Genomic DNA, 27,287 nt, shown 5'->3' on the forward strand with positions numbered 1-27,287 from the left:
GGTCCAACAAGGAGTGATGGGCTCAGTCAGCCCAGGGCCTAAGTTCAGCCCAGGCACCATTCCCAGGGCTGAGGTCAGGCCCTGAGGAAAAGGGGTTTCGTTGATTAAATACAAAACAAAACAAAACAAAGGAACTATAGAGCCCACCAACATGGGTCTGGTTTTCATTTGAAGGAACTTTTTGTTACTCATTTGTCATCAGCGTAATTCCTCCAAGTCCAAAACACTTGGTGTGATGTGATGTGATTTCCTTCACAGCCAGGAGAAATACTCTGTTCCTTCGGAAAATGACTTTATGCCGGGAAGGGGGTCACTTTGGCAGGAAGCAGCATGAGATGGACCTTGGCTGTGTCCCACAGGAGCAGTTTCCCTCCTGTGCTTGCCCTTGTGGCCCACTGCAGGTGGCCAGGGTGTTGCTGAGGGGAGTCTGTCAGGCGTGGGGAGATGTCCTGCCAAGGACAAGTTGAGCTGGATCCCCTGCGCCAAGTCAGGAGGGGACAGGGACCCTGCAGGGATGGAGCTGAGTCTCACCCACCCCATCCACCCCAGCCTTTCTCTTTTCTCTTTTTTCTGCCTCTCCCTTGATTCTCCTCCATCTCCTTCCCTGTCCCAGCCCCTTCCCCTTCCCCTTCCCTCCCGACGACGCCAGGAGCCAAAAGGACTTTGCCCTCCAAGGCAGTGCTCGCTCCTTCCCGCTCCTTCCCGCAAGCCTTGGAGCCGCCGAAGGGAGAGCAGAATGCTCCGGTCTTATCTGCGAGGGGAGGCAGGCTCGGTGGGCAGGGTTTGCGCGAAAGCTGCTGGCTTATAAGCAGCCGGCAGCGGAGGCAAAGCTGTCTCGGAAGGCACCGAACGGGGCCCCCTCCGTGCAGCGCTCCTGCCGCGATGCCCGCGGCGCTGGGGCTGCTGCTCTGGCTGAGCCTGGCAGGTGCCCTTCGGCCCGGCCTCGAGCCCCCCCAGCACGCCGCCACCGAGGAAGGGGCCACCTTGTTCGCCAGAGACTACAACAGCACGGCCGAGCTCGTCTTCTTCGACAGCGTCTCGGCCAGCTGGAATTACAACACCGACCTGACGGCCGAAAATGCTGCTCTGCAGGTGGGTGGTGGGACGGGGGCGATGCTACCACGGGGGTGTCCCCAGCACCGGAGGCTGGGGGGGCTGGGTCACGGTGGAGACACTTGGTGTGGTTCCCTTCCTCCCTGCGGGTTTCTGTCTCAGCACCTCAGGGTGGCAAACCAGGGCTGGGACTTGTAGTCCAGGAGCCACTGGGTTTTGCCCCAAATTTGTTTTCAGAGAGACTCTGCCCCAGAGTGACAGCTCACGTCCCAGAGCAGAGTCCTGGTTACTTTTAGAGGTGATTCCCTCCTCCCAGCACCTTCCACTTTCCTTTCCCCCTTCCCAGGACTGGGTCAGGTGTCAATTGTCCCTGTCCCCATCCCCTCCTGGTGTCACCACATCCCAGTGCTGGGGGTTTTCATTTGGGGCAGACACCAGGAGCCCAAAATGCACAAGCAGCTGGGTGGCATCGGGACTGAGGCTGCCACCTCTTGTCCCTGTGTCCCCAGCCCACGGGGACAAAGATAGCTTTGGGAAAGCATTCCAGGCTATAGGGAATTAGACTCAGCCCAGCTACGGGCAGGCAGAACCCCTGCGGGGAGCAATGCTGTGTGCATCCCACAGGCATGGGTGTGTTTTCCCAGGGGTTTCCATGTGTCTGGGTTGTATTTAGTGGGGCAGGGAGCTGCAGCAACCCCGGGTCTGCTCTTGGTTGGGTGAGCTGCAGCACAGCCCAGGCCAGGGGATGGTAGTGCCTGGGCAGGCTGCGGGGCTTTCCCTGGCCCCAACCGTGCTCAGGGAGCTGCCGGTGGCCCCAGCACGGGGTCGTGGACAAGTCACTGTGTGCAGCTTGGGCTCCATCTGCCAACCCTGTGGCTACAGGTGCACAAGGGTCAGTGCAGCCCATACGTGACTACGGTGTGTTCAGCGAGCCCAGTATCACACAGGGGCTGCCACACAGCCCTGAACCCTCCAGATCCTGTGGGGATGGGAGCACAGTGTGCCCTGTGCAGGAAGGAAATGCGTCTTCCTGCGTAGGGGAAAGATCACTGCCAGGTCTGGCCACTGCCAATTTGGCAGGATGCTCAAGAGGGCCCAGGTGCCCCTTCAGCCTTTTTTTGTCAAGCTGACTTGATGTCTGGGCAGACACCCAGCACTAACTGCAGATGTGGTGGGGCTGGGGACCTTGGGGCCGAGGAGGAACACCCCAGTCACTCTGAGTCCAAGGTTAGGGCCAGGAGAGCACCTTGCATGGACTTTTCTCAAAAGGCGTTTCCAGACCAGCTTTTCCCGCTTTATGTGCTATTAAATGTGTGAGGATCATGTCCAGGAGCTCCCTGCAATGTCAAGGCTCCTAAGCCAGCCCAGGTAGAGGAGGGGATCTGAACCCCTGAGATCAGTCCATGGAGGGGCAGCAGGGAGGTGTGGTGGGATGGGGAGTCACTGACTGCTAAAGGAACACCAGCTGGCCAGCAGGACTCAAAAGGCTGGATTTGGGGATCTGGGAAAGCATTGGGCCAGGCAAACCCTACACATCTGTAACACAAGAGGGGCTGAGTCAGGCTGCTGGGGCATGGGCAGCTCCAGGGCCTGCCACGAAAGGGGACCCTGTGACAAAGGGACATGAGGGGCTGGAAGCCAAAGGCAGGGGCAGGGATGGGCAGAGGGATGCTGGACAGACAGATAGATGCACCATCTCTCGCAAGCTGGGGTTCTGGGCAAGAGGCTGGCGATGAGGTTTGGGGGCTGCTCATGTTTGGGTGCAGAACTTCTGCAGGTGCCTGGGCCAAGGCACTCCCTGCGTCCTGAGATGCATCCTGAGTCTTCACCGTGCATCCAGGAGCAGGGAGGTACTGGGGTGGGGGTTTTGGTAAGGAGGCTTTGAGGCTGTGGGTGTCAAGGGGTTTCTGAGCCCCACGCAGGGGCATCCCCTCCAGAGAGAGATCCCAGATGAGAGGTGAAGGGCCAGAACTGGTGGGCATGGCCGTGGCAAGGGGGGGGTCTCAGGCAGCACCGCTGACCTCAAATCACTCTACCAGAGTTGTCAGGAGAGTTTAGGGTACAATTAGCCTGACTAAACACAGGTGCCTGTTCAAGGAGAAGACAAAACACAGCTGGACTCTGCTTCCTCCAGCTCCTCCAGCTCTGCATGAGGTCTGGGAAGGGGTAAAGGCATCCCCTGTTCAGAGGGCTGATGCAAGAGCAGGGTGTCTGTGGGGCTGGCATGTCCTAGCATGTTGGGAGATTGGGGCCAGTTTGTACCAGTGATGCTGTGGGCACTGGGATGTCCGAGGGAAGCGGTGGGAGCAGTTCTGGGTAGCCAGAGGCACCTGGCACTTTTGGCATTCCCACCCCCGTGTCCCACAGCTGCGTGGGTATCTGCCTCGGGCAGCCTCCAACTCTGCTGCACCACAACTCCCCTCCTTCCCTGCTGCCTGCTGAGGGAATGTGAAGATTAAAATAAAACAAACCAGGCGTGTTGGAGCCAGGCTAAAAATGCCACAAGTCACAGCTATTGGGCTCCATAAATCACCCCAGGACAGCACATGGACACTGACCAGGCACTCTGCACCACCTCACTCCATCTGTGCCGGGCCAGGACACTCTCAAAATATCAGTTTCCTGAAAATACAGCTGTCACTGACCAGGCTGGGATACAACCACCTGCAATGCACCCCATCCCAAAATCGTGTCCACAGCTCCAGCTGCCTAAATAACCCCCCACAGCGCCGGCAGCTTCCTGCCAGCCCATGGCCCTGGGAAGGGAGATCAGGGCTGCCAGCAGCTGGGTGACAGGGAGACACACAAAACCAGGGACTCAGAGCAAATGGGTGAACCCCAGATGTGGCATTTACAGGTCACGGGGTTCAGACAGCCAAAGGAGAAATGTATAGAAATAGAAGTGTACAGACATAGTGTGGGCATACAGAAAGGAGAAAGGTGAATGTGGCACCTTTATAGTTATTTTTTGGGCTTCTGTGAAGGTGAGAAACAGCAGGAATAGAAATAAAATTAAGCCAGACCTCAGAGCTCCTTCTGAAACCAGGGTCTGGCAGGTGTCAAAGCCAGCCCAGACACCCTGACTGCATGGCCTGGACAGCCAGTCCCAGCATTCCCATCCCATGTGAGACCCTGGAGCACCCTCCAAAACACCCTGACGGGCCACCTTAAGTGGGTGCTCATCGGGAGCTCCACAGGCGAGCGGGGGCTGCAGACACTGCTGTGCTGGCTGGAAGCCGCTGTCTCTATCCGTGGGTGCCATGGACAGGGGACAGCCCTGCCTGTCACTCCATGTCCTGTCACCTCTGACTCCCACAAACCCTCATGACTCTGACTCCGGCCCCCAAACCATTGCTTGGGTGGTGGCATGTCCCAGGGCTGGTCCTGAGCCCCCATGTCCCCTCTCAGGTCAAGGCGTCCCTGGAGGAGCAGAACTTCACGGAGCTGTGGGGGAAGAAAGCCAAGGAGCTCTATGGCGACAAGTGGAATAACTTCAGTGACCCTCTGCTGAGGAAAATCATTGGCTCCATCCAGACCTTGGGACCCTCCAACCTGCCCCTGGAGAAGAGAGAGCAGGTAGGAGAGGTGGCAAGGAAGCCCTGGGCATGGCTGGGGCGCTGCAAAACCCCTTAGAGGGATTTTTCACAAGCATCCAGACTCTGCTGCTGACCTGTTGCATTTTGGAGAGTGTCACTGGCCTCTACACAGTGATTGAGGAGGAGATGAGGTGCTATCTTCAGGGCATGTGGGCTGCCTGCTGGCCCTGTTACCTTATCTTGGAGCTACCCCAGCAGGAACTGGAGATTCCCTGCTTTCACAGAGCAGTCTTGGGCATCACATGGAGACCAGCCAGACTGTGCCCATGGCTGGAGCCAGCTGTTCCAACCCCTCTGGGCTCATCAGGTATGCAGCCCACTGAAAAGAAGGGCTGATGCAGCCACCCAGCTCCTCAGTCCCCCATGAGACAAGGAATGCTGTGCCTTGGTGACACAGTTCCATGCTAGGAACATCAGGACATCCTGAGCCTTCCCCATCACAGTCCTTAGCTTTAAGGGCCGTTTACCTGAATTTTGATTTCCATGCATGAAAATATTGCCCAGGCTGAGGCTGGCAGCCACTCACCTCTGCATAAGCACAGGGACAGGCCCTTCCATCCTGACCCACAGCTCCCTGACAGCCATTCCCACCAAAACCCTGACAAAGCCTAGTGATACAATCCCTTCCGGAGAACTGTCGGCCCCGGTTCCTTCCAGGAAACCCATCCCTGCCTTCTCCCAAATAACAGACAGCATCATGTCTCCTCCCTGCACATCAGTCATGTCTCGCCCATCCCTGGGCAGCTCTATCCCACAGCCACCATTGTCCCAATTGCCATCCTCTCTGCACAGCTGGAGCAGAGGAATGGGAGTGGAGAGAGGGACGGACCAAAGGAATTTCCTTCCCTGGGAATGGGCTTCCCAGTCATGTTCCAGGAAACCTCCTGTTGCTATTGTTTGCTGTTGTTGAAGTTCACAGAAATAAATCCCCCTCATCCTCCTGCTTTTCTTCTCCTATTTTTTTAACCCATTTAGATAAACAGCCTGTGCTACGGCCCTGCTGATGAACAGTTTTATAAACAGCTCCTCTCTGGAGCATAACTGTGCAGGGATTGTCTGTCCCTGCTCTCACCATGCCAAAACCCTGAGTGATAACACACTTATCTCACCAAAAACATGCTGTTTATACACCAGTCCTTCCCCACATCTTCCCGACACACACGCTGCAGAGCTCAGAAGCCTGTAGATCCCTCCTGAAGGGCTGTTCTGTCCCCTTGCAGCCCCAACGTCTTTTCCTTTCCCACAGTATAACACCATCCTGAGCGACATGGACAAAATCTACTCCACGGCCAAGGTGTGCTTGCCCAATGGCACCTGCTGGGATCTGGAGCCAGGTATGGTCCCTGTCCCCCTGATCCTGCCAGCTGCTGAGCACCCCATAGCCATGACTTTGTCCTGGTCCCCACATCCTCAGTGGGTTGGGGTTGGCATGTGCCACTCATGTTCATCAGGATTGTCCCAGGGTGAGGATGGGCACTTGGGTCTGGTGTGGTGGTGGTGGCACCTCTGCAGAGCTGTAGCATATGCCCCCCTCTCCTGCCCCTTTCTTATGTTCTACTTGTCCCCTTTGTCCCAGACCTCTCGGACATCATGGCCACCTCCCGCAGCTACAAGAAGCTGCTCTACGCCTGGGAGGGGTGGCACAATGCCGCAGGGAACCCACTGCGCCCCAAGTACGAGGAGTTCGTGAAGTTGAGCAACGAGGCCTATATGATGGATGGTACAAACCGAGGGGATCCCCAACCAGGGGGTGGTCAGGGACCAGGGGTGGAAATCGGGACTGGGACATTGGGATGCCCTACTGCTCTCCCTACCCCACATGCAGCCAGGCATCCAACTTCTATTTCCCAGGTACCAACACTTCAGGGAAAGGGGAAACACCCTGCTGCAAGTCCCTGGTTCCACCTTTTGGGGATGGGTGGTGGGGGCAGCCTTTGGGGTCTGGAGCCAGAGGTCTTCCCTGTATCCCTGGTAGGATTCGAAGACACAGGCAGCTACTGGCGCTCCTGGTATGACTCAGACTCCTTTGAGAAGGACCTGGAGCGCATCTACAGCCAGCTGGAGCCACTCTACCTCAACCTGCACGCCTTTGTCCGGAGGAAGCTGTATGATCGCTATGGGCCCAAATACATCAACCTGAAGGGTCCCATCCCTGCTCACCTCCTGGGTAAGAGATGAGACTCTGCCAGCCGGTGCTCAGGGGTGCTGGTGGTGTCAGAGGGGCACACACAAGGCCAGAGAGGTCCTTGTTATCACTGGGTTTCTCTTCTGACCTGCCACCAGCTCTACTCCAGCTATTTTCTCTTCTCAGGGAACATGTGGGCTCAGCAGTGGAACAACATCTATGACCTGATGATCCCCTACCCTGAGAAGCCCAACCTTGATGTCACGAGCACCATGGTGGAGCAGGTGATGGGCTGAGGGTCTCATTGGGGGCATCCGGGGGAAAAAACAGGAGGTGGTGCCCAAGGATGGACCATGACATTGACCCCATGGGAGTAGTTTCTCATACTTGTGTAGGGGACAGCAGAAAATCCATATCTGGGAGGGGAAGGGACAAAGAAACGGTCTCACTACATCCCTGGCAATGACCAAAGATGCAGCAGGTGGACAAAAGTGGGCAGGCACTGGGACTGCTGCCAGTCCACAGGCTGGAGGCTGCGTTCCTGCATTCACACCATCATACAGCTCCAAGCACTTCTTGCGTATCAGTCCTGCTCCCTTCTCCTGCCCCTTCTGAGCTCCATCACCATTGCTCAGTGCTTTTTAGGGATGTTCACCAGTTCTGGGGCTGGGCCTCCCCATCATGGTGAGAGGGCCAGGACCTCAGTCCCTGGGAGCAACTCACCTCCTTCCCATGGTCCTGGGGGAGCATTGGAGGCAATGTCCAGGGCACGGGCAGCCCCTTCCTCAGCCATAACCCACTGCCTGCTGCCCACCAGCGCTGGAATGCCACCCACATGTTCCGGGTCTCAGAGGAGTTCTTCACCTCCCTGGGGCTTCTGGAGATGCCCTCTGAATTCTGGGAGAAGTCCATGCTGGAGAAGCCGACAGATGGGCGGGAGGTGGTGTGTCACGCCTCGGCCTGGGACTTCTACAACCGCAAAGACTTCAGGTCTGTGGGGACATGCAGGGACCCAGGGCTACAGGGCAAAACCCTCCTCCATCCTACTTGGTGGTCACCCTTTTGGGTACCCCCAGCCTGGCCATATGGCGTTTTCTGAGGCGAGGTCTGGCGTGACAACACTGCCTTGCCTTCCCCTCCACTTTCCCTTACCCTGTGGGTGTTGCCACCCTCTCTGGGACTGTGGGGAGTCCTTCCCATCAAGGGGGTGCACAGGCAGCTGGGGTCCCTCACTGGGCTCAGGCAATGCTATTTTCACGTGGCAGGATCAAGCAGTGCACATCAGTGACCATGGAGCAGCTGTTCACAGTGCACCATGAGATGGGCCACATCCAGTACTACCTGCAATACAAGGACCAGCCTGTGTCCTTCCGCGGCGGGGCCAATCCTGGCTTCCATGAGGCCATTGGCGATGTCCTGTCCCTCTCTGTCTCCACCCCCAGCCACCTCAAGAAAATAGGTCTCCTCAGCAATGCTACTGAGGATGAAGGTATGGCAGCCACCCTGGAGAGCTGGGTGACCTGTGGCACGGGGAAGGGACATGCCAGGGTGGGTTGCAGCCTGGCAATACAGCCCAGAACTGCCCCAACCCCTTCTCATCTCTAAGGGTCCATGCAAAACCCCCTCTTGTCTCCATGGGTTCAGGCAGGACTTATTTTGTCTCCATGGGTCCATGTAGAGCCCTTCTTGGCTCCATCCTCTTCACCCCTGAGGCAGGAGGGATGCTGTCCAGAGCTTGTCTGTGCCTTTCCCTTCACCATCAGAGCCCAAACCTGAAAACAACATCTTTGTGCTTGATTGGCTTTGACCTCTCCAGCATTCCTCCCTCCCTCCCTTGCCAAGAAGCATCCACCACCAGAGCTCCCAGTGCGGCTTTACGGAGGTGGCACCAAGCACTTACATGCACAGTCACAAGGGCGGTTGGCGGGTGACATGTCTGGCTGCCAACCGGCATGGCAGGGCAGGACTTGTCGCTGCAGACACTGCCCAGCTTGGCAAGAGCCTCATTCCCCCACCCAGCGTCCCTCAGCCAACACGTCAAAGCAGATGGCGGCAAAGGAAATTGAGCAGTCCCAGACCTGCCCCAGGCGGCTGCTTGGTGGAGGAGGGACAGTCCCAGGATCCTCCTGCCATGTCATTAAATATGTTTTATGACAAGAAAGACATCACAGCAGCCAAGAGCATTGGGCCAGTGCTGCATAAACACCATGAAGCAGATGGTCCCTGCCTCAAGCCATTGCTGCCCAACTTGCCAGCCCTTGGCAGGCAGGCCATCATAGTGATGGCAGCCAAGAGCCCCTCAGGGAAGTGCTGCCAACCTCCTTCTGACCCTACAGCTTCAGCTGGGTCTCCAGCAGGTCTCTCTCCAAACTTCCTTCCCCAGGTTTCCTTGAGGGGAAAAACAGATGTGACCATCCCCTGTGCTCCTTGTGATATGGTGGTGACTGTCCTAGAGTTGACTCTAGTTCTGGGTCTAAACCATCAGAGCCTTTGCAGTGGTGTGACTGCAGATCAAACTCCCCCAAACTCCCTCACCTTGAGGCCCCAGGGTGGAATTGTGAAGAGTTACCCTTACCAAAGATCTTTTAACTCTGAGAGCTGGGCTAAGGGCAAGGGGACACCACACTTGTCACTATCGCTGTCCCCACTCAGTAAAAGGCACATGTTGCCCCAGGTAGTAGCTGTATCTACAGAAACCTCCTGTGTCTTACAAAGCTTCTCTAGGAGCAAGGTTATGTGTTGAAATGCTGTCCCCATTTCTCATCCAGATCTGCCCACCCTCTTGCCCACTAAAAGTCTGGTGCCTGTAGTGCTGTCTATGCAGGCTTCTTTCCAGCCTGGTTCAGGCTCTGTTTTATGCAGAGAGCAATATCAACTACCTGCTGAAGATGGCCCTGGAGAAGATTGCCTTCCTGCCCTTTGGCTACCTCATTGACCAGTGGCGCTGGAACGTGTTCAGTGGCCGCACGCCCCCGAGCCGTTACAACTATGACTGGTGGTATCTGAGGTAGGGGACACCCACCAAGGGTGGATGGGGGTGTGGAAGCTGGGGATGTGCAAGGAAAGGAGGCAGGAAAGAGGAAAGGAAAGGAAAAGCATAAAAGTAGCCATGGAGGTGGTGGGAGAACAACGGATAGATGGGTGGGTGGGTGGGTGGGTAGGATGGATGGATGGATGGATGGACAGAAGTACATGGAATCGTGCTCTAATTGTGCAGGTTTCTTCAGCACCATTCCTTGACTTGATTCTTCTGACCACTTATTATTCCCATGTTCATGCTGTTGTTCTCTGTTGTCCACAGAACCAAATACCAGGGAATCTGTGCTCCGGTTTCAAGGAATGAAAGCAACTTTGACCCTGGAGCAAAGTACCACATCCCAGGGAACACTCCTTACATCAGGTAGAGGAAGTGTTGGCAAGGGGACCAAGGTTTGGGATGCAGTGGGCGGGGGATCATGTGGGCAGGGACTGTCATGTGCTGCTCCTGCTCAAGACATAGACATCTCCCAGCACTTGGGACCACAAATGGTGAGGTTGAGCTCTGGGACTTGTCTGCTTCCCCTTGTCCCCAGTTCTGATCTTCATGGGCTTCCTTGGCAGGTACTTTGTGAGCTTCATCCTCCAGTTCCAGTTTCACAAGGCGCTGTGCCATGCGGCCAATCACAACGGTTCCCTGCACACCTGTGACATCTACAGGTCCAAAGAGGCTGGAGCCAAACTCAGGTGGGGACAGAGGAGGGTCAGGAAAATCGCCATGGGCAGATGTGTGCATGGAAGCTGATTGTGTGCAAAGGAATGAAGGGAGGGAGGGAGGGAAGGAGGGAGGGAGGAAGGGAGGGAGGGAGGGAAGGAGGGAGGGAGGAAGGCAGGAAGGAAGGCAGGAAGGAAGGCAGGAAGGAAGGCAGGAAGGAAGGCAGGAAGGCAGGAAGGCAGGAAGGAAGGAAGGCAGGAAGGCAGGAAGGCAGGAAGGAAGGAAGGAAGGAATGAAGGAATTCGGAAGGCAGGAAGGCAGGAAGGAAGGAAGGAAGGCAGGAAGGCAGGAAGGCAGGAAGGAAGGAAGGAAGGAAGGAAAAGTGAACTGGAGAAATAGCTTTGCAGATGGACGGATGGATGGATGGAAATACATGGAAGCACTGGGGTGGGGTGAGTGGTCCTCACCAGAGTATTGCTATTGTCCCTGCCACAAGCTCCCACCCAGACAAGAGGACACTGAAGCACATTGGCTCCTGTTGATTCCCTGGGTGTTACAGGGAGTCCTCAGTTGCCACATGCAGGACAGGTAGTGGCTTCCAAGGCAGTTCCCAGGTTCATGTCCCACTCAGGAACAGCATCTTCAACCCTTAAGATGCTGAGATACTATCACTGCTTCTCTTCCATCCATCCCCTGGCCTCATGCTGGCTCTTGCTGTTCTGCTCCTCTGCAGGGAAGTGTTGAAAGCTGGGTCCTCGAAGTCGTGGCAGGATATCCTCTTGAATCTCACTGGCACAGGTCAAATGGATGCTGGACCCCTTCTGGAGTATTTCAGCCCTGTCACCAAGTGGCTTGAGGAGCAGAACAACAAGACCAATGAGGTGCTGGGCTGGCCTGAGTTTGACTGGCGTCCCCCTGTCCCTGAAGGCTACCCTGAAGGCATTGGTAAGGCTGCAGCTCCATCCCATGTCTGGGGAGGGTCAGGAAGACATCCCCCAAGGGACATCATTAACCCACAGGCAGAAGCAGAGGGAGGTCTTTGCTGTGGGTGGGGTGGTCCCCATACCAGAAAAGAGAAATAGCCAGTTCCAGTGAAGTCCCACAGGGTGTTACTTCCCAGGAGGCAGGTACTATTGTCAGAAGCTGTATAGTGATGTCATCAGTCATGGTGTGAAGAGTTTCTCTTCTCAATTGTATCCTTTGTGCTCACACGGGAGAGTCAAGGGCATGCAGCTTGTCCTGTTATCCCATCCTCTGTCCAATGGGACACCCCAGCAGGGCCCCTCTGCCCTCATTTCTTAGCTCAGCCTGCTCCCAAGTTGTGGCATCCTTCAATGGACCTGCAGTTCTGGGAAAAGCTCAACTATGGCTTCTCCATGGGATAGTGCTCTTGCAACTCTCCTGACCTTCCTCGCCTCTTCCCCCGTTTATTTCCTCCTCTAGACAAAATAGCAGATGAGGCACAAGCTAAAGAATTCTTGTCTGAGTACAACAGCACGGCCGAAGAAGTGTGGAATGCCTACACCGAGGCATCCTGGGCCTACAACACCAACATCACCGACCACAACAAGGAGATCATGGTATGGGAATGACCCTGGGGCTGCACAGGGAAAGCCAACAGCCAGGGAAGGCAGCTGGTACCCAGGGCACATTTCACAGGAGCTCTGAAAACCAGGGCAGCCTCTGCCCCTCATAAAGGGGTAACGTTCTCACCCAGGAGGTGCTTTTTCCTTGAAAACCCTCATCATCCCATGAGGTACCCACAAAGGCAACTATGGGGAGGATGTCAGTCATGGGATGCCAGGTGGTGTTTCTAGTGGTGGCCTGTGTCTTCTCCCCGAAGCAACTTCTCTTCTCTCATTGTAGCTGGAGAAGAACTTGGCCATGTCCAAGCACACCCTGGAGTACGGCATGAGGGCCAGGCAGTTTGACACCTCTGATTTCCAGGACCAAAGTGTCACCCGCATCCTCAAGAAGCTGAGTGTCATTGAGAGGGCAGCCCTGCCTGAGAGTGAGCTGAAGGAGGTGAGTGGCAAGGGGACAGAGCAACAGAGGGTGTCCCTTGCCATCATCCTGTGTGAAGACACAAGCTTCTCTCAAAATTTAAGAAATGCCACTGGGCAGCCACCAGCAGCCTTTAAAAAGGTGATAGCTTGGTACCATCTACACAAAGCCAAAATCCTTGTCTTCAGGGTTTCCCACCCAAAGGCTGCCTATCCCAGGCTGCAGTGGGGCCTGGATGTTTGGATGACGATGGCACGTTGCTTGTTGGCCCCAGGCCCTCTTTTATTTGTCTCCATGTTGCCTCCGTTGGGGTCAACTGGATCTTGGAAGGGACCAGAGTAAAACACCAGAAAACACCTTGTCTTGGTTTGAAAGACAGGTGTCTTCCAAGGAAGGCAGGAGTCTCCCTTGAAATGAAAAAAAAATGCAACCCCCTTCCCTCCGAATTATTATAATTTTGAAATTAAGGGGCTTTCAAGCAAAGATATGAGGAATAGGAGTAACAGTTCTTTATTAATATATATCTTTATGTGTATAACCAGTCAAACAAACAGCAATAACTCTGGCAGTAACAGCAAACAATCACAAACCCAGTGCCAGCCTTCTCGGCTGTCAGGCCCTTTCCCCTCGGGCGCAGTTCCGCTCGCAGCCGGCAGGGGCGCTGGCGGCTCCCGGTGAGCAGGGCAGGTGCGATGGTTCCCCCGCGGCTGCAGGGGGCGCTCCGGAGCGAGCTCGGGGAGCACGCGGCACCGGTGCCCCGGGATCCCGGGGAGGGATGGAACAAAGATTTCAAAAACTGCTGGGCAGCCGATCCCGGTGTCCGGCCGGACCCTCAGGAACAGCAGGCTGGAACAGCAGGGACGAGCACAGATCCCGGGTGGCAGATGAGATGTATCAAACTCCGGAGCTGCGGCAGGAACCCCTGGAGGTCTCAGTAGGCAGGGCATGGCGGGGCTACAGAGCAGCGAAAGCTTCCAGCAACGGCGGGGGCAGGGCGGCCGCAACCCGGCTCCCAGCGGGGCAGGGAAAGGCGGCTTTGGGATCCCGGGGTTTCTCCAGTAGAAGGAAGGCAGCCAAACAAACAGAAGCCTTCTGTGCTGACAAATTCCTTTCAGCCTCTCTCTCCGTCCAAACGCGGGGAACTCACAGCCCGTAAGACCAGGTGAAAGAGAGTGGTCAGTTGGACCCCTCCCTCTATGGCCAGGTCTTTTGTTTTTCTTAAGCACCCAGTAATTTGTCCCAACATGTATGGGGACATGTATGGGGAAAAGAAAACAGAAGGAGAACTCCTAAAACCCCAACACACCTTGATGGGCTGGGACATTCTCTGATATCAGGAGCAAGGATAACCAGTTTACAAACTGATTTCCTTTGCAGTATAACACCCTCCTCTCAGATATGGAGACCACGTACAGTGTGGCCAAGGTCTGCAGACAGAACAAAACCTGTCACCCACTGGATCCTGGTAAGATCTAGCAGGGTGTCATGTGGGGCATCTGCACTGGCCCAGAAGGAAGGGATTTTTTTTTTTTAAATGGGGCATGAAGAAAGACCATGAAAGGTTCTTTCACCTTCTCTGTGATGGCCCCTGAGCAACACATTGGGTATAGAACCATTGCATGTGTTCAGCCCATTCAACAGCATCACTGTGGCTTCATTGCTCTCTCTTAGACCTCACAGACATCATGGCCACCTCTCGGGACTATGATGAGCTCCTCTTCGCCTGGAAGGGCTGGAGGGATGCTTCTGGGAAGAAGATGAGGAACAACTACAAGCGATACGTGGAACTGAGCAACAAGGCAGCCATGCTCAATGGTCAGTGCCCTGCTCCCCTAGAGCCTACCATGGCTCTAACCACCTGTGAGCAGAGGATTGGGCTCTTCATCCAACTGGGGGTCAAAATCCTAAGGGTATGGAGATCTCACTAACTCCCAGGAGATTTACTCTCTCACAGATATGGAGGGACCTGGAGTGTCTGAATAGTAAGACAGTCTTGCCCAAGAAGGACAATGTCTGACAGCTTCTGCTCTTGCCTTGCCACAGGCTACAAAGACAACGGAGCCTACTGGAGATCCCTCTATGAGACGCCCACCTTTGAGGAAGATCTGGAGAGGCTGTATCAGCAGCTGCAGCCCCTGTACCTCAACCTGCACGCTTATGTACGCCGAGCCCTGTACAGAAAGTATGGTCCAGAGCACATAAACCTGAAGGGTCCCATCCCTGCCCATCTGCTAGGTAAGGGGGCTCTGCTTGAGCTAAGCTGCATCTCCCACGAGGTGTGGCTGGCTCTGTGCCATGCCAAGAGTTAAGACTGATCTCTGCTCAGCTCTGGCTGAAGGGACAAGGTCGCCTGGGATGGGTCTGTAGAGACCAATCTGCTCCAGGGAAAGGCAGCACGTTCAGCACTACTTGACCTCTCTTGCATGGATGGGCTCCTGCCCACCTTGCCCTTGTGCAGGCAGGGCAGGGATCAGGCAATGCAGGGACCAGGCGATGCAGGGACCAGTCAGGGTGATCCACCTGGTTGCTCTCCTCTCCCTGTCTCCTTCCTGACATGTGTCGTTGTCCTGTGCTTCCCAGGCAACATGTGGGCTCAGTCATGGTCCAACATTTTCGACCTGGTGATACCTTTCCCTGATGCCACCAAGGTGGATGCCACCCCGGCCATGAAAAAACAGGTCAGTGATCTTCCAGACTGCTCTGGGGAAGCCCCTTGGGACCCAGCAACCTTTGGCTGTAGCCACCACCCATGTTGCCAAATGCTCTACTGTTGCCAAAAAAATCCATGCCTCATCTGTATTCTCTCCCTACCTTTATATGCCAAGACCTGGATCCAGGTCTAGCTGACTCCAAGAGATCCCCCTGCCCAGAACAAGGCTACCCCTGTCCTCCCATCATTCCACATCCCCAGCACCCCAGCATCCCCCATTGTCCCTCACCAGGTCTCTGCTCTTTCCCCAGGGCTGGACACCCAAGAAAATGTTTGAAGAGTCGGACCGTTTCTTCACCTCTCTGGGCCTCATCAAAATGCCACAGGAATTCTGGGACAAGTCCATGATCGAGAAACCATCGGATGGGCGGGAGGTGGTGTGCCACGCCTCGGCCTGGGATTTCTACAATCGCAAGGACTTCAGGTGCCCATGGGGAGCAGCTGATGTGGTGCTGGGGCGGAAAGCAGCGTCTTTGTAGAATAAGGGCACGTGGTCTGACGCCACCTCAGTGTATCTTGCTCTGTGGCTGTGGCACCCCAACTATGGCACTTCCCTTTGTACTCAAGATGCTGGCAGGAGTCCCCATGGTGGATGGAGGGCTATCCGTGCCTGCCCTGCCCTGTCCTGTAGAATGGAAAAGCTGATGAACAGGGACAGGGAATGGGCAAGGTCAGCAGGAGATGCAGGAGAAGGAAGAGACCAACCCCATGGAGTAGGGCCAGCCTGGCCTGGCACCAGATGTGGGGTGGGGGCACATAGAAAGGAAAAACAGCTCAAGGGGACATGGTGGTTCCCAGAGGTTTTCACACCACCACTGCCCTCCCTTCTCCCCCAACCCTTGTGTCCCATTCCAGGATCAAGCAGTGCACGGTGGTGAACATGGACGACCTCATCACAGTGCATCACGAGATGGGCCACGTCCAGTACTTCCTGCAGTACAAGGACCAGCCTGTCTCCTTCCGTGACGGGGCCAACCCTGGCTTCCACGAGGCTGTTGGGGATGTCATGGCCTTGTCTGTCTCCACCCCCAAACACCTGCACAGCATCAATCTGCTGGACCAAGTCATGGAAAATGAAGGTGAGCTGGAGGGCCACACAGCAAATGTGGGGATGCTGATGGGAACAGCTGGAAATGCAGATGGTCAGGAGGGGATGGACAGGGTGGAAGGGCTTGGGGACATACATGGTGGCTTTGCATGCATGGAGGGGACAGAACCTGTTGGGGACACCCAGGTCTGGGGCAGAATGACCCATAGAGGGAGGAGAGGTGGGTACAGCACTGTCTTGCTCACATCTTCATGCCCCGGGCAGAAAGTGATATTAACTACCTGATGAGCATCGCCCTGGACAAAATCGCCTTCCTGCCCTTTGGATACCTCATGGACCAGTGGCGCTGGAAGGTGTTTGATGGGCGCATCAAAGAGGATGAGTACAACAAGGAGTGGTGGAACCTCAGGTAGGATTGAATTCAGACCCCTCTCTGGGACAAGGGCCTTGGCCATCATCCCGCTGGGTGTTTTCTCCTTGTGCTCCAGTTGACTGAAATGGGAATGATGAGATACACAACCCCTCCCTCTGTCCTCACACCCCACTATGTTCCTTCCCACTTTACCCCACCTCCTCCTCCCCAAGCTGGCCTGACTCTCCCTCTCTCACCCAGGATGAAGTACCAGGGCTTGTGCCCACCAGCACTGAGGTCTGAAGATGACTTTGATCCTGGGGCAAAGTTTCACATCCCTGCCAATGTCCCCTACATTAGGTGAGCCAGCAGGGCTGGGGCATGAGGGACACCACTTGGACACAGAAGCAGGATCCCCAGGTCAGATGCCAGTGATGACACCTTTTTTCATGGCTGGTGGTACCATCCTGTGTGGGCTGGGCAGCTCCAGAGACCCTGACAGAGCTTCAGAGGAGAAGTCTAGATTTGGGGGAATTTCTCCCTATACAAGGAAGATGAGCTCATCCACTCCAACAAATGCAAAATGCATCATGGGAGCAATGGCCTCAGCAGGTTGAGCTGAGCTGAAGCAGGTGTAGCTCCAAAGCCAGTGATGCTCCTCCAGACTGGGAGGGTGCAACCAGAGAATGAGGGGGGCTACACCCTCTCTTGCACAGGCACTAGCAGGGTCCATTCCCATCTCTTCATCCCTCTCCACCAGGTACTTCGTCAGCTTTGTGATCCAGTTCCAGTTCCACCAGGCACTCTGTAATGCAGCCAGGCACGAGGGTCCCCTGCACACCTGTGACATCTACGAGTCTCAGGAGGCTGGGAAGATCTTGGGGTAGGTGTGTGGGCAGGGCAAAGCCAAGGCATCTATGTCCCCAAATGCCTTAAAGCCAGCCCAGCAAGACAAGAGGCGACACAGCCACTGGTCATCCCTCCCATCCCATACCTGGGGCAGGGTCACCTTGGGCTGGGCGCTGGGGCTGTGATTGCAAAAGCAGCCACTAGATGGTAGCTAGGCCCCTGGCAGGGGGAAGGCTCCCTCCTCCTCCTCCTCCTCCTCTGCTCCTCCAGCCCCCAGTTCCTTAGGGAAAACAACCCCCTTGCTTCCAGAAAAGCACCTGCAAAATTAACCCTTTCACCCAGGGACTGCTCTGCATAAGGCTGGATTCACCGGAGGGTTTTAATCCATGCAAACCCCTCTTCCCCTCAAGAAAAACGTTCTTGCCTGCGCTCCGGGCTGGCAGCCCTATAGTTCTGGGGGTACAGAGTATACCCAGGGATGCTGATACCAAGGGAAAGGGAGGGGCTGGCGGCCAAGAGGATGATGGGGAACCCACTGGAGCGGATTTCTCCTGCCACAGGGATGCCCTGAAGCTGGGTTTCAGCAAGCCGTGGCCCGAAGCCATGCAGCTCATCACGGGGCAGTCCAACATGTCAGCAGAGGCCCTGATGAGCTACTTCAAGCCACTCATGACGTGGCTGGAGAAGGAGAATGAGAAGAACGGGGAGGTCCTGGGCTGGCCCGAGTACAGCTGGACTCCTTACACAGGTATGCAGGCCTCAGCCAAGCACAACAGGTCCATGATGGGCCAGGGCTTAGCCCTCAACAGAGTCAGAATGAAATGGAGCTCTCTTGGTGCCCCTTGGCCACCCCAAAAACCACACAGGGTGTTTGGAGGCTTCTCCTTGATTCCTCATGGAGCTGAGTTCAAAGGGCATCCAAGAGACCAGCAAGGGTGACCAGCTGGTGACCCAACATACCACAGCCCAGAGCCCCCAGCAACAACCAGGTATCTCATTTCTCTCTTTTCCAGCCACTCCAGACCAAGATGGCTCCAGCAAAACTGATTTCCTGGGAATGTCCCTGACCGAAAGTCAAGCCACAGCAGGTGGCTGGGTCCTGCTTGCCCTGGCACTCCTCTTCCTGATCACCACCATCTTCTTTGGTATCAAGTTCTCCTCAGCCAGGAGAAAGGCCTTCAAATCCAGCTCAGAAATGGAACTGAAATAAGGCAGCCACCAGCGGGGCAGCAGAGACAGGGTGCAAGCATGGGCACTTGGCCAGGCTGGCAGCCATGCCACAGGCACACTTGCCAAGGAAGCCATGGGTTTCCACAACCCAGGACTCCTCTCTCCTATCAGGTCAGACATTCCTTTCCACTATGCAAGAGCCAAAGCAGAGAAGAGCTATTTATTTGTCAATGTCTGCATCAGGGGAAAGAGAAATTCAGGCTCCGGCAGGCACGGAGCCGTCACAAGATGCCCCTGTGCCCAGCGCTGGAGCTGGTCCAGCCTGCTCACCCACCAGCCAGTTCTGATCTGTGGGCAAAGCCACAGAGACTTGACTGACAGAGGGCAGTTTGGGGAGGGATGGAGCACATCCTGGTTTGCCTGCTGCCAGGCTGTTCGCTTGCATGGATGAAAAATAAACCTATGTCTTGTCACCCTCCAAGCAGCAGTTCAGCTTCTTCTTGGATGTGGGCTGAGGGCTCAGTGGAACAAGCCTCTCAAGCAGGAGAGCTGCCACTCCAACACAATGCAAACACAAATCCCTGGGGACCAGCCTGGCTTTGGGGCAACATAACTGCAGCACCCAGCTTCCCCCATCCCCATCATGAAAGATCAGCATCCCTTTGCAGCACCTCCATCCTCCCCTGAATTGCGGCTCCCATCAGAGCTGACAGCTCGTGGGTTCACAATGAAGCACATGCCTAAGGGAGGGGTTGAATCAGGGCCAGAAATCCCCCAAGTCCAGACATGAACTGTTTAAAGGGCTGGGGGGTCACCAAGCCCAAGCTGGGACAAGGCTGGAGCTCACGGCTGCTGTGACTCCAGCACTCAACGGCACATTTACGTAAGAGCCGGGGCGGGGGGTCCAAGGTCAGCGATCACCTCCTGCCCTCCAGCTCCTGATTATCTTGGGATCAGCCGTGCTTGAGGCCCACCCCACCCCCCCATCCCCGGCCTTGTCTTTCTTCTGCTTCTGTAAATAAAACTTCGTATTTGTTCTGCAGTGATTAGGTGCAAAACTAATCCCAGGCTGGGGATTATTGCAGCCTTAAAGAGCTGTGATCTGCTGCAGCCCGAAGCAGCAGGGGAAATGAGGGGATCTGGATGATCCCCCCATCCCTCTCCCATCCGATGGCCTCTGCCCTCTGTCATGTCTTACACCGGGAAGCTGAGGCTTGGGAGCGGCTTATTGCACCTGGCAGACGAGCAGAAGGCAGGTGTCTGCCCGCCCACGCTCGGGTGTTTGTTTGCTTTCCATCCTCCTCGAGCACAGGACACCCACGGGGAGGTGGCACCGCAGCCGTTCATCCCCTGGTCCCGGGAGCAGCAGCCCCAGGCCCCGGCACTCACACGGGATCCTTCCCTCGCCACATCCTGGTGCATCTGCTTTATATCCCGGCACACCAGGCCCCCTCCTCTCCCCCCTTCCCGACAGTGCGTTGCTCATGGAGCAGAGACCTGGCACGGTGAGAGCTGAGTTGGAAGCCAAGTGTATTTTCAGCCTGGGAAATCAGGCTGGTGCAGGTGTGCTCCATCCAGCTCAGCTCCTCACTGGTAATTTGAGCTCGTTGGCTCCTTTCTGCCCCATTAGTGGGGGAAAAGAGGTCTCCAAGACCATCAAGATCCTGCAAGTTTCATGAAAATTGCTTTCTGGAGAAGAGGATTTAAAAAAAAAAAAAAAAAGAGCCACACTGAACACTCAGGAACTGCAGCACAGGCTCAGACCTAACCAGATATCAGAGCATTCACAGAGGAGCCGAGTTTGTCCTACCATGGACACGAGGGTGGGTGGTGGGTGCGCTGAGCTGTGTCCAGAGGCAGACAGCCCAGGCCCGCTGGCCATGCAGAAGGCAGAGGCAGACACCAGGCTCCTTCAGCGCAGGTCCAAGCTCGGTGCAGCAGGTGGGATTGGACACCGGCCAACCTTCCACACGGGGCCAAGGTCCACGCAGCAGATGGGATGGGGTTGGACACCAGGCTGCCTTCAACACAGGTGCAAAGTCCACCCAGGAGATGGGGCTGGACACAAGGTTATGCCCAGTCCAGCCCAGGGGGAGGCTGATGGTCCCACTTGGGGCTCAACTGGAGCTTCTCAGCTGAGATAGCGTGCCTAGGTGAAACTTTTGAGGGCAGTGAGGGCTGGCTGGTGCCCCGAGGGCTCTGCCAAGCCAGCAGCAGTGTTTTACAAGATAGCTTTAAACCAAGGATGATTTCCCTTCCCTGTTGTGATAACATCTGGAGAGATTTTGCTGCCTTCTGGCTTCTGCATCATGCTTGCAGCTGAAATTAGGAGGCTCAGCGAAATCACTCCCTAAGGAGAAAAAAGAAATGTAAAAGCAGAAGAAAGGAGGAGATTCCCCCTCAATTCACAGAACTCCTAGAGGGGAGCTCAGGAGGCAGCAGGTACTGAGGCTTGGGGGGCTGCTTTGCACCCCCCTGCCTGTACATGAAGCTTCCAGAGAGATTTGCTCTAAAATCACATTAATTCAAAGCAAGAAACACTCTGGGTTCCCTTCACCAGCACAAGGACCCTTTAGGCATCAGAGAAATCCATTTTTCATTCTTTTAAGTTCATTATCCACCACAGGAAGGTGACTGGGGGTTCCCACAACCCGCGGCCCCTTGGTGCTGGTGGGGCCTGGCCAAGCCAGGTCTATTCTTAGCTGACGGGTGGCTGGGCAGCAGCAGACAGGGTGCACAGGGCTGCGTTCCTCACATTCCCCTTCCCCGGGGACAAGGAGCGCCTGGAAATATGCAGCCACAGCTTGGCAGCAGCTGGGGGCTGTCAGCAGGGGCCACCCTGGGCAGAGGAGAGGGTCGAGGTGGTGTTGGGGGGGTCTCAGGGGACAGCAGAATTGTGGAAGGGATGTAGTGAGCTGTGAGAAAGCCCCATTCCTGCAGCTCCTTGCCCTTGGCTTCAGCCCCTGCAAGCTCCGGTCAGCATCATCCTTCCCTACCCACTGCTCAAGCAGGGCTGAGGGGGGTAAAGGTGAATTTGGGGGCGAGGGGCAAGACCCCATATTCCCCCCCCAAGCAAGTTCAGACTCTCCCCAGCCCCATGGCTTAGCTAGAATTCCCTACCAAGGGGGACAGGGCCAGATCCAAACCAAATGACACCTCTACCCTCCCAATGTCCATCCTCGGTGGAGGGGTGTCATCCATGTCTGTGGCTGGATGCGCTGGGCACCCAGCAGGGTCGCATCCTCACCAGGGGATGCATTCAGGGGTGCCAGCTGGGCTGGCCCCCTCCCCAGCCCTGTAGAGTCCCTACCCTGTATGGGCAACATCGCCCTGTCTGGGGGTGCCTCAGCAGCAGGATCCCAAAGCAGGCTCTGCCCATGTCCCAGCGCTGGCAGGGAACTGTCCCCACCCCTCGGGGCTCCCCCCTGAGCTGACACGGTCCCACTGAGGCATCCCAGGTGACAGGGAGAGAATTATCCGGTACCAAAGGTGCTGGGAACTTGGCACTTGGCTCCTATCCCCCCTTGCCCAGGAGTTTCTGTCAGACAGACCTGCTGCAGCCGCTGCCAGCACCCCCTTCCCACAGCTGCATCCTGCCTTTCCCTGTGCTTCCCTGCAGCATCACGAGTTATTGCAGCCTGCAGGCCCCATCCATCCTCCTGGCAGGTGAGTCACGAGCCTACCCCGTGCCTCAGTTTCCCCTGCTGTGCAGTGAGGACAGGCAGGATGCCAGGGGGATGTCATGAACTGCACGGGCTGAGTCCCAGAGCAGAGTCTCCATGGCTTTTCCTGCCACTTACAAGTGGGAAGTGGCTTTGTCAGGAAACAATGTCCATGACCTGGTTTAATGTCACTGAGTCCTTCCCAGATTTGCAGTCTCCCAGGGCTGGAAGGACTGGGCTGATGAGGGTTCAATTTGGGTGCACATTTTACCCTTGTTTTGGGTGGGGTTTTTTTGTTTTATACTTAACAAACAGTGTGGAGGTGAGACCCTGAAAAATGCATCAGGATTTGGAGTGGTGAGGCAGAGGAAGGAGCCAGGACAAGGAGCATCCTTCCACCTGCAAAATAAATTTACAGCCCCAGTTCCTCCCTCCTGTGTGACATCCCTGGAGCATCTTCCAAAAGTGAAGGGCAAAGCAGGTGCATGAGCCATGCCAGGCAGAAGGACACCCAAGAGTGTCTTGGGACAGTCCTGGTGGCTGGAAGCAGCTTTAGGGACACGAAAGCCCTGTCTCTCTCTTCCCAGCTGTGTTTGCAGTGTGGCTCTAATTACAGAAATATGGAGAAATGTCGCCTCTCAGTTGGCAAACATTTCTCCTGGCAAGCGCCAGCCGACAGCTGCCATGCTGGGATCCAAGTGGGCTCCCATCCCCTCCATCCCACACCTCCCACCCCAAATCCACACCCCATTAAGGCTGCACCTCCTTTCCCAATGTGCCTGTGCCTGCCCAGGGCAGCCCCTCACTGAGTAGGTGATAATTTCCTGCACTCCCAGGAGCAGGGAGGGGGAGGACACCCTTTGGAAGCACCCAGGTTTCCTTTGCCCTTGGAAGCCAGGTAGTTTCCCACTGATTCCCCGGGGTGTGAGAATGAAGAAAAAAAAAGGGGAAAGGAGCAGAACCTCAAAAACATTCAATGAGGAGGAAGAGGAGGAGGAGCAGGGGGGAGAAGTAGAACTGAGCGAGGGAGGAGGAGGAGAGATGGGCAGGGAGAGAGAGGATTACTGTTCAGTTAAATTAGAGGGAGCCCTTCAGCTGACTTGAACAGCAGGAGAATTTTCCCAAAGACCCCAATTTTTCCAATTTGGGATAAAATGTAAGCACAGGATTAACTACAATCATATGCTTAAAACCCAGGGAATTGAAAGGAGTCTGGGCATAAAGTGCTCCAAAGAGGGCAGGGAGGCAGGGCATGGACTGGCAGCTGCATGGATGACCGGGCCCTACAGGGATGCACTGAGGGGACTGGGGAGCTGTGAGGAGACTGGAAGAACCATGGGTGCACTGGGAGGCTCCTGGAGCTCAGTGAAGCTCCTGAAAGAGAATGACACGACTCAACTCCATATGCAAGGGCTGTGTGGGGAAGAGGGTTGGTAAGAGAGGCTCTTCCACCAGTCAAGTGCTGGAACGAGACCCCCTGGTTGGGGAAAGGGGGATCAAAGGGGCCCCACTGCTATGCCTGGAGCAAGACAAGCCTTTCTGGGGTCATTGCACAGCCCCAGCCCTGGCAGAGGGGCTGGGGAGGCCGGGCTGTGCCCTGCCCCCCGCCCCATGCACTGCGCTGGTGCCCCCACACTCCACTCTGGGAGCCAGCACGTGCCCCTTATCGTCAGACACATCCTTGTCCACGTGATGCGTCCATGAACATCCCGGACTGATTTATGGGATGAGAGGAGGGCAGGAGGCCAACCTTAAATCCTGACTGGCTGGTGATTAATAATCATAATTACTATCATATTAGCTGTAGTAGTAATAGTTTGCTTTCCCCTGCAGAACCAGTCATCCAGGAATCTCAGAGAGGTTTCACCAGGCCAAGTGACCAATGTCCCTATTTTCTAAAGGAAATTGCGGCACAGAGCTGTCTCCCTTGAGTCACACAGTATATCAACAAGAAAACAGAGAAGGCAGGAGTCTGGACTCTGTGTCCCTCTCCCTCCCCCATGCTATTAAGCTGCATCTGTGTAATATAGAGCAAAACATCCTCCACGACTCGCAGTAAATCACGGCAGAGGCAGTGTGCAGAGTGGATGGGGGGAGATAATGGGTTTTTCACCCTCTTCAACAATAGAACAAGTTTTTCTCCGCTAGGGAAGGCTGACTTCTCTGAGAGATGGAGATAAAAACAGCAGTGAGGCTCTGAAATGGGCCTGAAAGGGCACCTGCCTCTGCTCACCCACTTGCATGGCTGGCCCAGGGGCAGGAGGCAACCTGGGCAAACCATGCTGTGGGTCGAGTGCCCCACTGGCGTGGCCCGGTCCACATGGGCATTACTGAGGTGCACTGGAATATTAATTGAAAATCCCAGCAAAACACTTCTGCTGATGATAATGGACCATAATCCTCTTAGACCAATTTCATGCCTGAAAAACCATGCATAACAAAATAATAATAGAAAGCCCCTCAGTGGACACTGTCCTTAGCAGTGGACACAGGAGAAGAAGATAGGCCAGAGCAGGTTTCTCAGGAAGGAAAGGGAGCTGGTCCCCTTGGCCTCCACCCTTGAGGTGGGCAGGAGAAGAACTGAATTGGGTCTAGGTCTGAACATCTGCTCTAGCAGGGCAGCATCACCATGGGACCCCGATGTCCCACAGAGACCTGGGGACCCACCAGGACCCCCGTACCCTACAGAGCCCCTGGGGCTTTCTGTGACCCCAGAACCCTGGAACCTCCTGTATTCTTCGTGTTCATCAGAGCTGCCAGGACCCCCTGGGCTTTCCGTGTTCCTCAGAGTTCTCAGGACTCTCGGAACGCTCCATGTTCCTCAAGGATCCTCCGTGCCCGCAGAGCCCTGCGCCAGACCGGGTCCACCCGTGCCAAGCCCCCCCCCCAACCAAGCAGCCATCCGCCCCTCCCGCCCGCCCCGCTCGCCCCTTCAGCACCACCCGAGCGGACAGCGCCAGGTTCGGGGCCCCGCGCCCGGCACCCCCCGGCACCCCGGGAACACCCTGACCTCCTCCTCGGCACCTCAGAGACCTCCAGGAGCACCCTGACCTCCACCCCGGCACCCCCCGGCATCCCCAACGTCCCGACACAGCTCCCCCCCTTCTTTTGCACCCCATTTTCACCCCCCGACACTCCCTACTCTCCCCCTTGCGCCGACCGGCCCCCTCTCCCCTGCTGCATTCCTGCGCCCTCCCCTCAGCACCCTCTCCTCTGCTCCTGTACCCTTGCACCCACAGACATTCTCCCAATCCCTGCACCCAGCAGCACCCCCTCTTCGGCCTCTGCACCTCTGCATCTCCTCCTCCCCCGCACCACCCCCTGCACCTCAGCACCACCTGCACGCCCCCCTCCACTCACCACCCCTGCACCCCGGCATCCCCTCCTCTGCCACCCCCAGTACCCCAGCGCTCTTCATCACTCCCTCCTCCACCATCCTCCTTCACCATCCCCACCCGTCAGCTCCCGGCACCCCCCAGCGCCTCCTCCTCCAGCACCCCGCTCCAGCACCCCTTCCTTCACCACCCCTTTCTCCAGCGCCCCTAGCACCCTTCAGCTGCACTCCTATCAACTCCCCCCATCCCCAGCACAACCTCCCGTTCCAACACCCCAGGCCTCCAGGACATCCTTTCCCAGCCCCACAAGGACCCCCATCCCCTCCAGGCACCCCCATCTCAGCCCCACAAGGACCCCATCCCCACCCTCTCACTGTCCCAGGGCCCCAAAGCTTCCTTCACCTCTCAGCACCCCCTGCCCCAGCCCCTCGAGGACCCCATCCCCGCACCCTCGGCACCCACCTGCTCCCCCGCCCCGCCCCGCCCCGGAGCCCCCCCGCCCGCGGGGCCGGCGCTGGACGGGGCCGTGCGGGTGCCGGTGCCGCGAGATGCCGGGGGCCCGGGGGAGCCCCGGGGGGCGCCGGGGGGTGCGCGCTCCCCGGCCGGCAGCTGTTGCTGCTGACGGCTCCCCCGGAGCCTCCGGCGGGCCGGGGCAGCGGTGACTAAGCACTTTGGGGATTTCTACTCTTATTATTTTATTCTATTATTTTCTCCCGCTTTCAAGCGGGTCCTCCTCCTTCTCTCCCCCGCTTCCCCCTCCCATCCTCATCCTCCCCGGCCGCCCCCGCCCGGGGCCGGGCGCGGCAGGGCGGGCGGAGGGGTTCCCCCTTCCGGCCACCGGGAGCATGGGAGCCCCGGGCCGGCTGAGCTCCAGAGCTCGGTCAGCCCTGGGGTGAGGCGGAGCGGGGCCGCGCCGTGCCGGGCCGTGCCGCGCCGCTCCGGGGCCGGGCCGCGCTCCCCGCCGCGCCCGCGGGCAAGTTCCGCTGCTCCCGGGGCGCGCAGAGCGCAGCGGAGCGATGCCGGTGCGCCGGGGCCATGTGGCCCCCCAGAACACCTACCTGGACACCATCATCCGCAAATTTGAAGGACAAAGTGAGTACCGCACCCTCCGGTCCCGCTCCGCTTCCCCCGCGGCCGGGGCGGCCCCCCAACTTCTGAGCACAGCGGGGAGGGGAGGGGGGGCCGGCGGGAGGTGTCTCCGGGTGCACGGAGGCGCCCCTGTGACTTCCCGAGTGGGGAGAGGGGTGGGCGACAGCCAGGCAGTGTCCCCGCGGGTATTTATAGACAGGGAGACACAGGGGGACGAGTGATCCCAGCCCCGGTGTTTCCCCGGGGGCTGTGGAGACGGCGACCGCCACAGTCCCCGGGCTGGGAGGGTGTGCCCGGGCTGGCGACGAGGGGGTCCCGGCTGGCTGGACTGGGGGACAGGGTGTACCCCGGCGCTGTCGGGCTCGCTGCCTGTTTGCCTTCAACTCTGCGCTCTCGGCGGCCGCCGTCCCTGGTGAAATGTTGCCATTTGCTGTTGCTCCGAGTAATCCCTTTATATGAATTTTTGGGCTGGTTTTTGTGTCAAATACAGCGAAGAGTTCGTGCACATCGGGGAGCGCTGGGGTTTGCGTGTGGCTGGGTGGGGGCGCGGGGGCTCCGCTCCCACTGTCTGGGCATCCCGACGGGGCTGGGTCCCCCCTACAA

General features: G+C 56.9%; 2 protein-coding genes and 1 long non-coding RNA gene across 5 annotated transcripts in view; 2 read left to right on the forward strand and 1 right to left on the reverse strand.

Annotated features, from left to right (window-relative positions):
* Positions 1-409: 409 nt before the first annotated feature.
* ACE (angiotensin I converting enzyme) lies at positions 410-19,079 on the forward strand. 2 transcript variants are annotated; one of them, XM_042050365.1, is made up of 25 exons: positions 410-1,092; positions 4,462-4,629; positions 5,896-5,983; positions 6,226-6,369; positions 6,625-6,816; positions 6,961-7,058; positions 7,592-7,764; positions 8,040-8,263; positions 9,637-9,781; positions 10,076-10,174; positions 10,375-10,497; positions 11,199-11,410; positions 11,909-12,045; positions 12,332-12,490; positions 13,847-13,934; positions 14,141-14,284; positions 14,513-14,704; positions 15,050-15,147; positions 15,431-15,603; positions 16,035-16,258; positions 16,492-16,636; positions 16,841-16,939; positions 17,340-17,462; positions 17,989-18,176; positions 18,442-19,079. In XM_042050365.1, the coding sequence occupies exons 1-25, from the start codon at positions 883-885 to the stop codon at positions 18,636-18,638; spliced, it is 3,843 nt and encodes a 1,280-aa protein (XP_041906299.1). In that variant the 5' UTR covers positions 410-882; the 3' UTR covers positions 18,639-19,079. The 2 variants fall into 2 exon arrangements, with proteins under 2 accessions (XP_041906299.1, XP_041906379.1); XM_042050445.1 differs by lacking the exons at positions 410-1,092; positions 4,462-4,629 and adding an exon at positions 4,800-4,956.
* Positions 18,800-26,806, reverse strand: LOC121675391. The gene is made up of 2 exons (XR_006020072.1): positions 26,654-26,806; positions 18,800-20,948 (listed from the first exon to the last, which is right to left on the reverse strand). It is a non-coding gene; the product is annotated as an uncharacterized LOC121675391 (long non-coding RNA).
* Positions 26,511-27,287, forward strand: part of KCNH6 (potassium voltage-gated channel subfamily H member 6) — a 32,805-nt gene continuing 32,028 nt past the window's right edge. Inside the window, exon 1 of one of the 2 annotated variants that reach the window (XM_042050577.1) lies at positions 26,511-26,687. In XM_042050577.1, coding sequence (XP_041906511.1) covers positions 26,612-26,687 — 76 coding nt within the window. In that variant the 5' untranslated portion in view covers positions 26,511-26,611. The remainder of the gene's footprint in view (positions 26,688-27,287) is intronic. The other variant, XM_042050658.1, reaches the window with a different exon arrangement.

This window comes from Corvus kubaryi, unplaced genomic scaffold (assembly GCF_017639235.1).
Source record: "Corvus kubaryi isolate FWS band 111438036 unplaced genomic scaffold, C.kubaryi_AGA036_p1.0 123, whole genome shotgun sequence".
Classification (NCBI taxonomy): domain Eukaryota; kingdom Metazoa; phylum Chordata; class Aves; order Passeriformes; family Corvidae; genus Corvus; species Corvus kubaryi.

Bases quoted from the DNA above. Each gene is read 5' to 3' on its own strand.
- ACE (XM_042050365.1), top strand. From the start codon at position 883: ATGCCCGCGGCGCTGGGGCTGCTGCTCTGGCTGAGCCTGGCAGGTGCC. The intron at 10,175-10,374 runs GTAGAGGAAGTG...CTTCCTTGGCAG, and splicing joins GGGAACACTCCTTACATCAG to GTACTTTGTGAGCTTCATCC. The intron at 18,177-18,441 runs GTATGCAGGCCT...TCTCTTTTCCAG, and splicing joins CAGCTGGACTCCTTACACAG to CCACTCCAGACCAAGATGGC.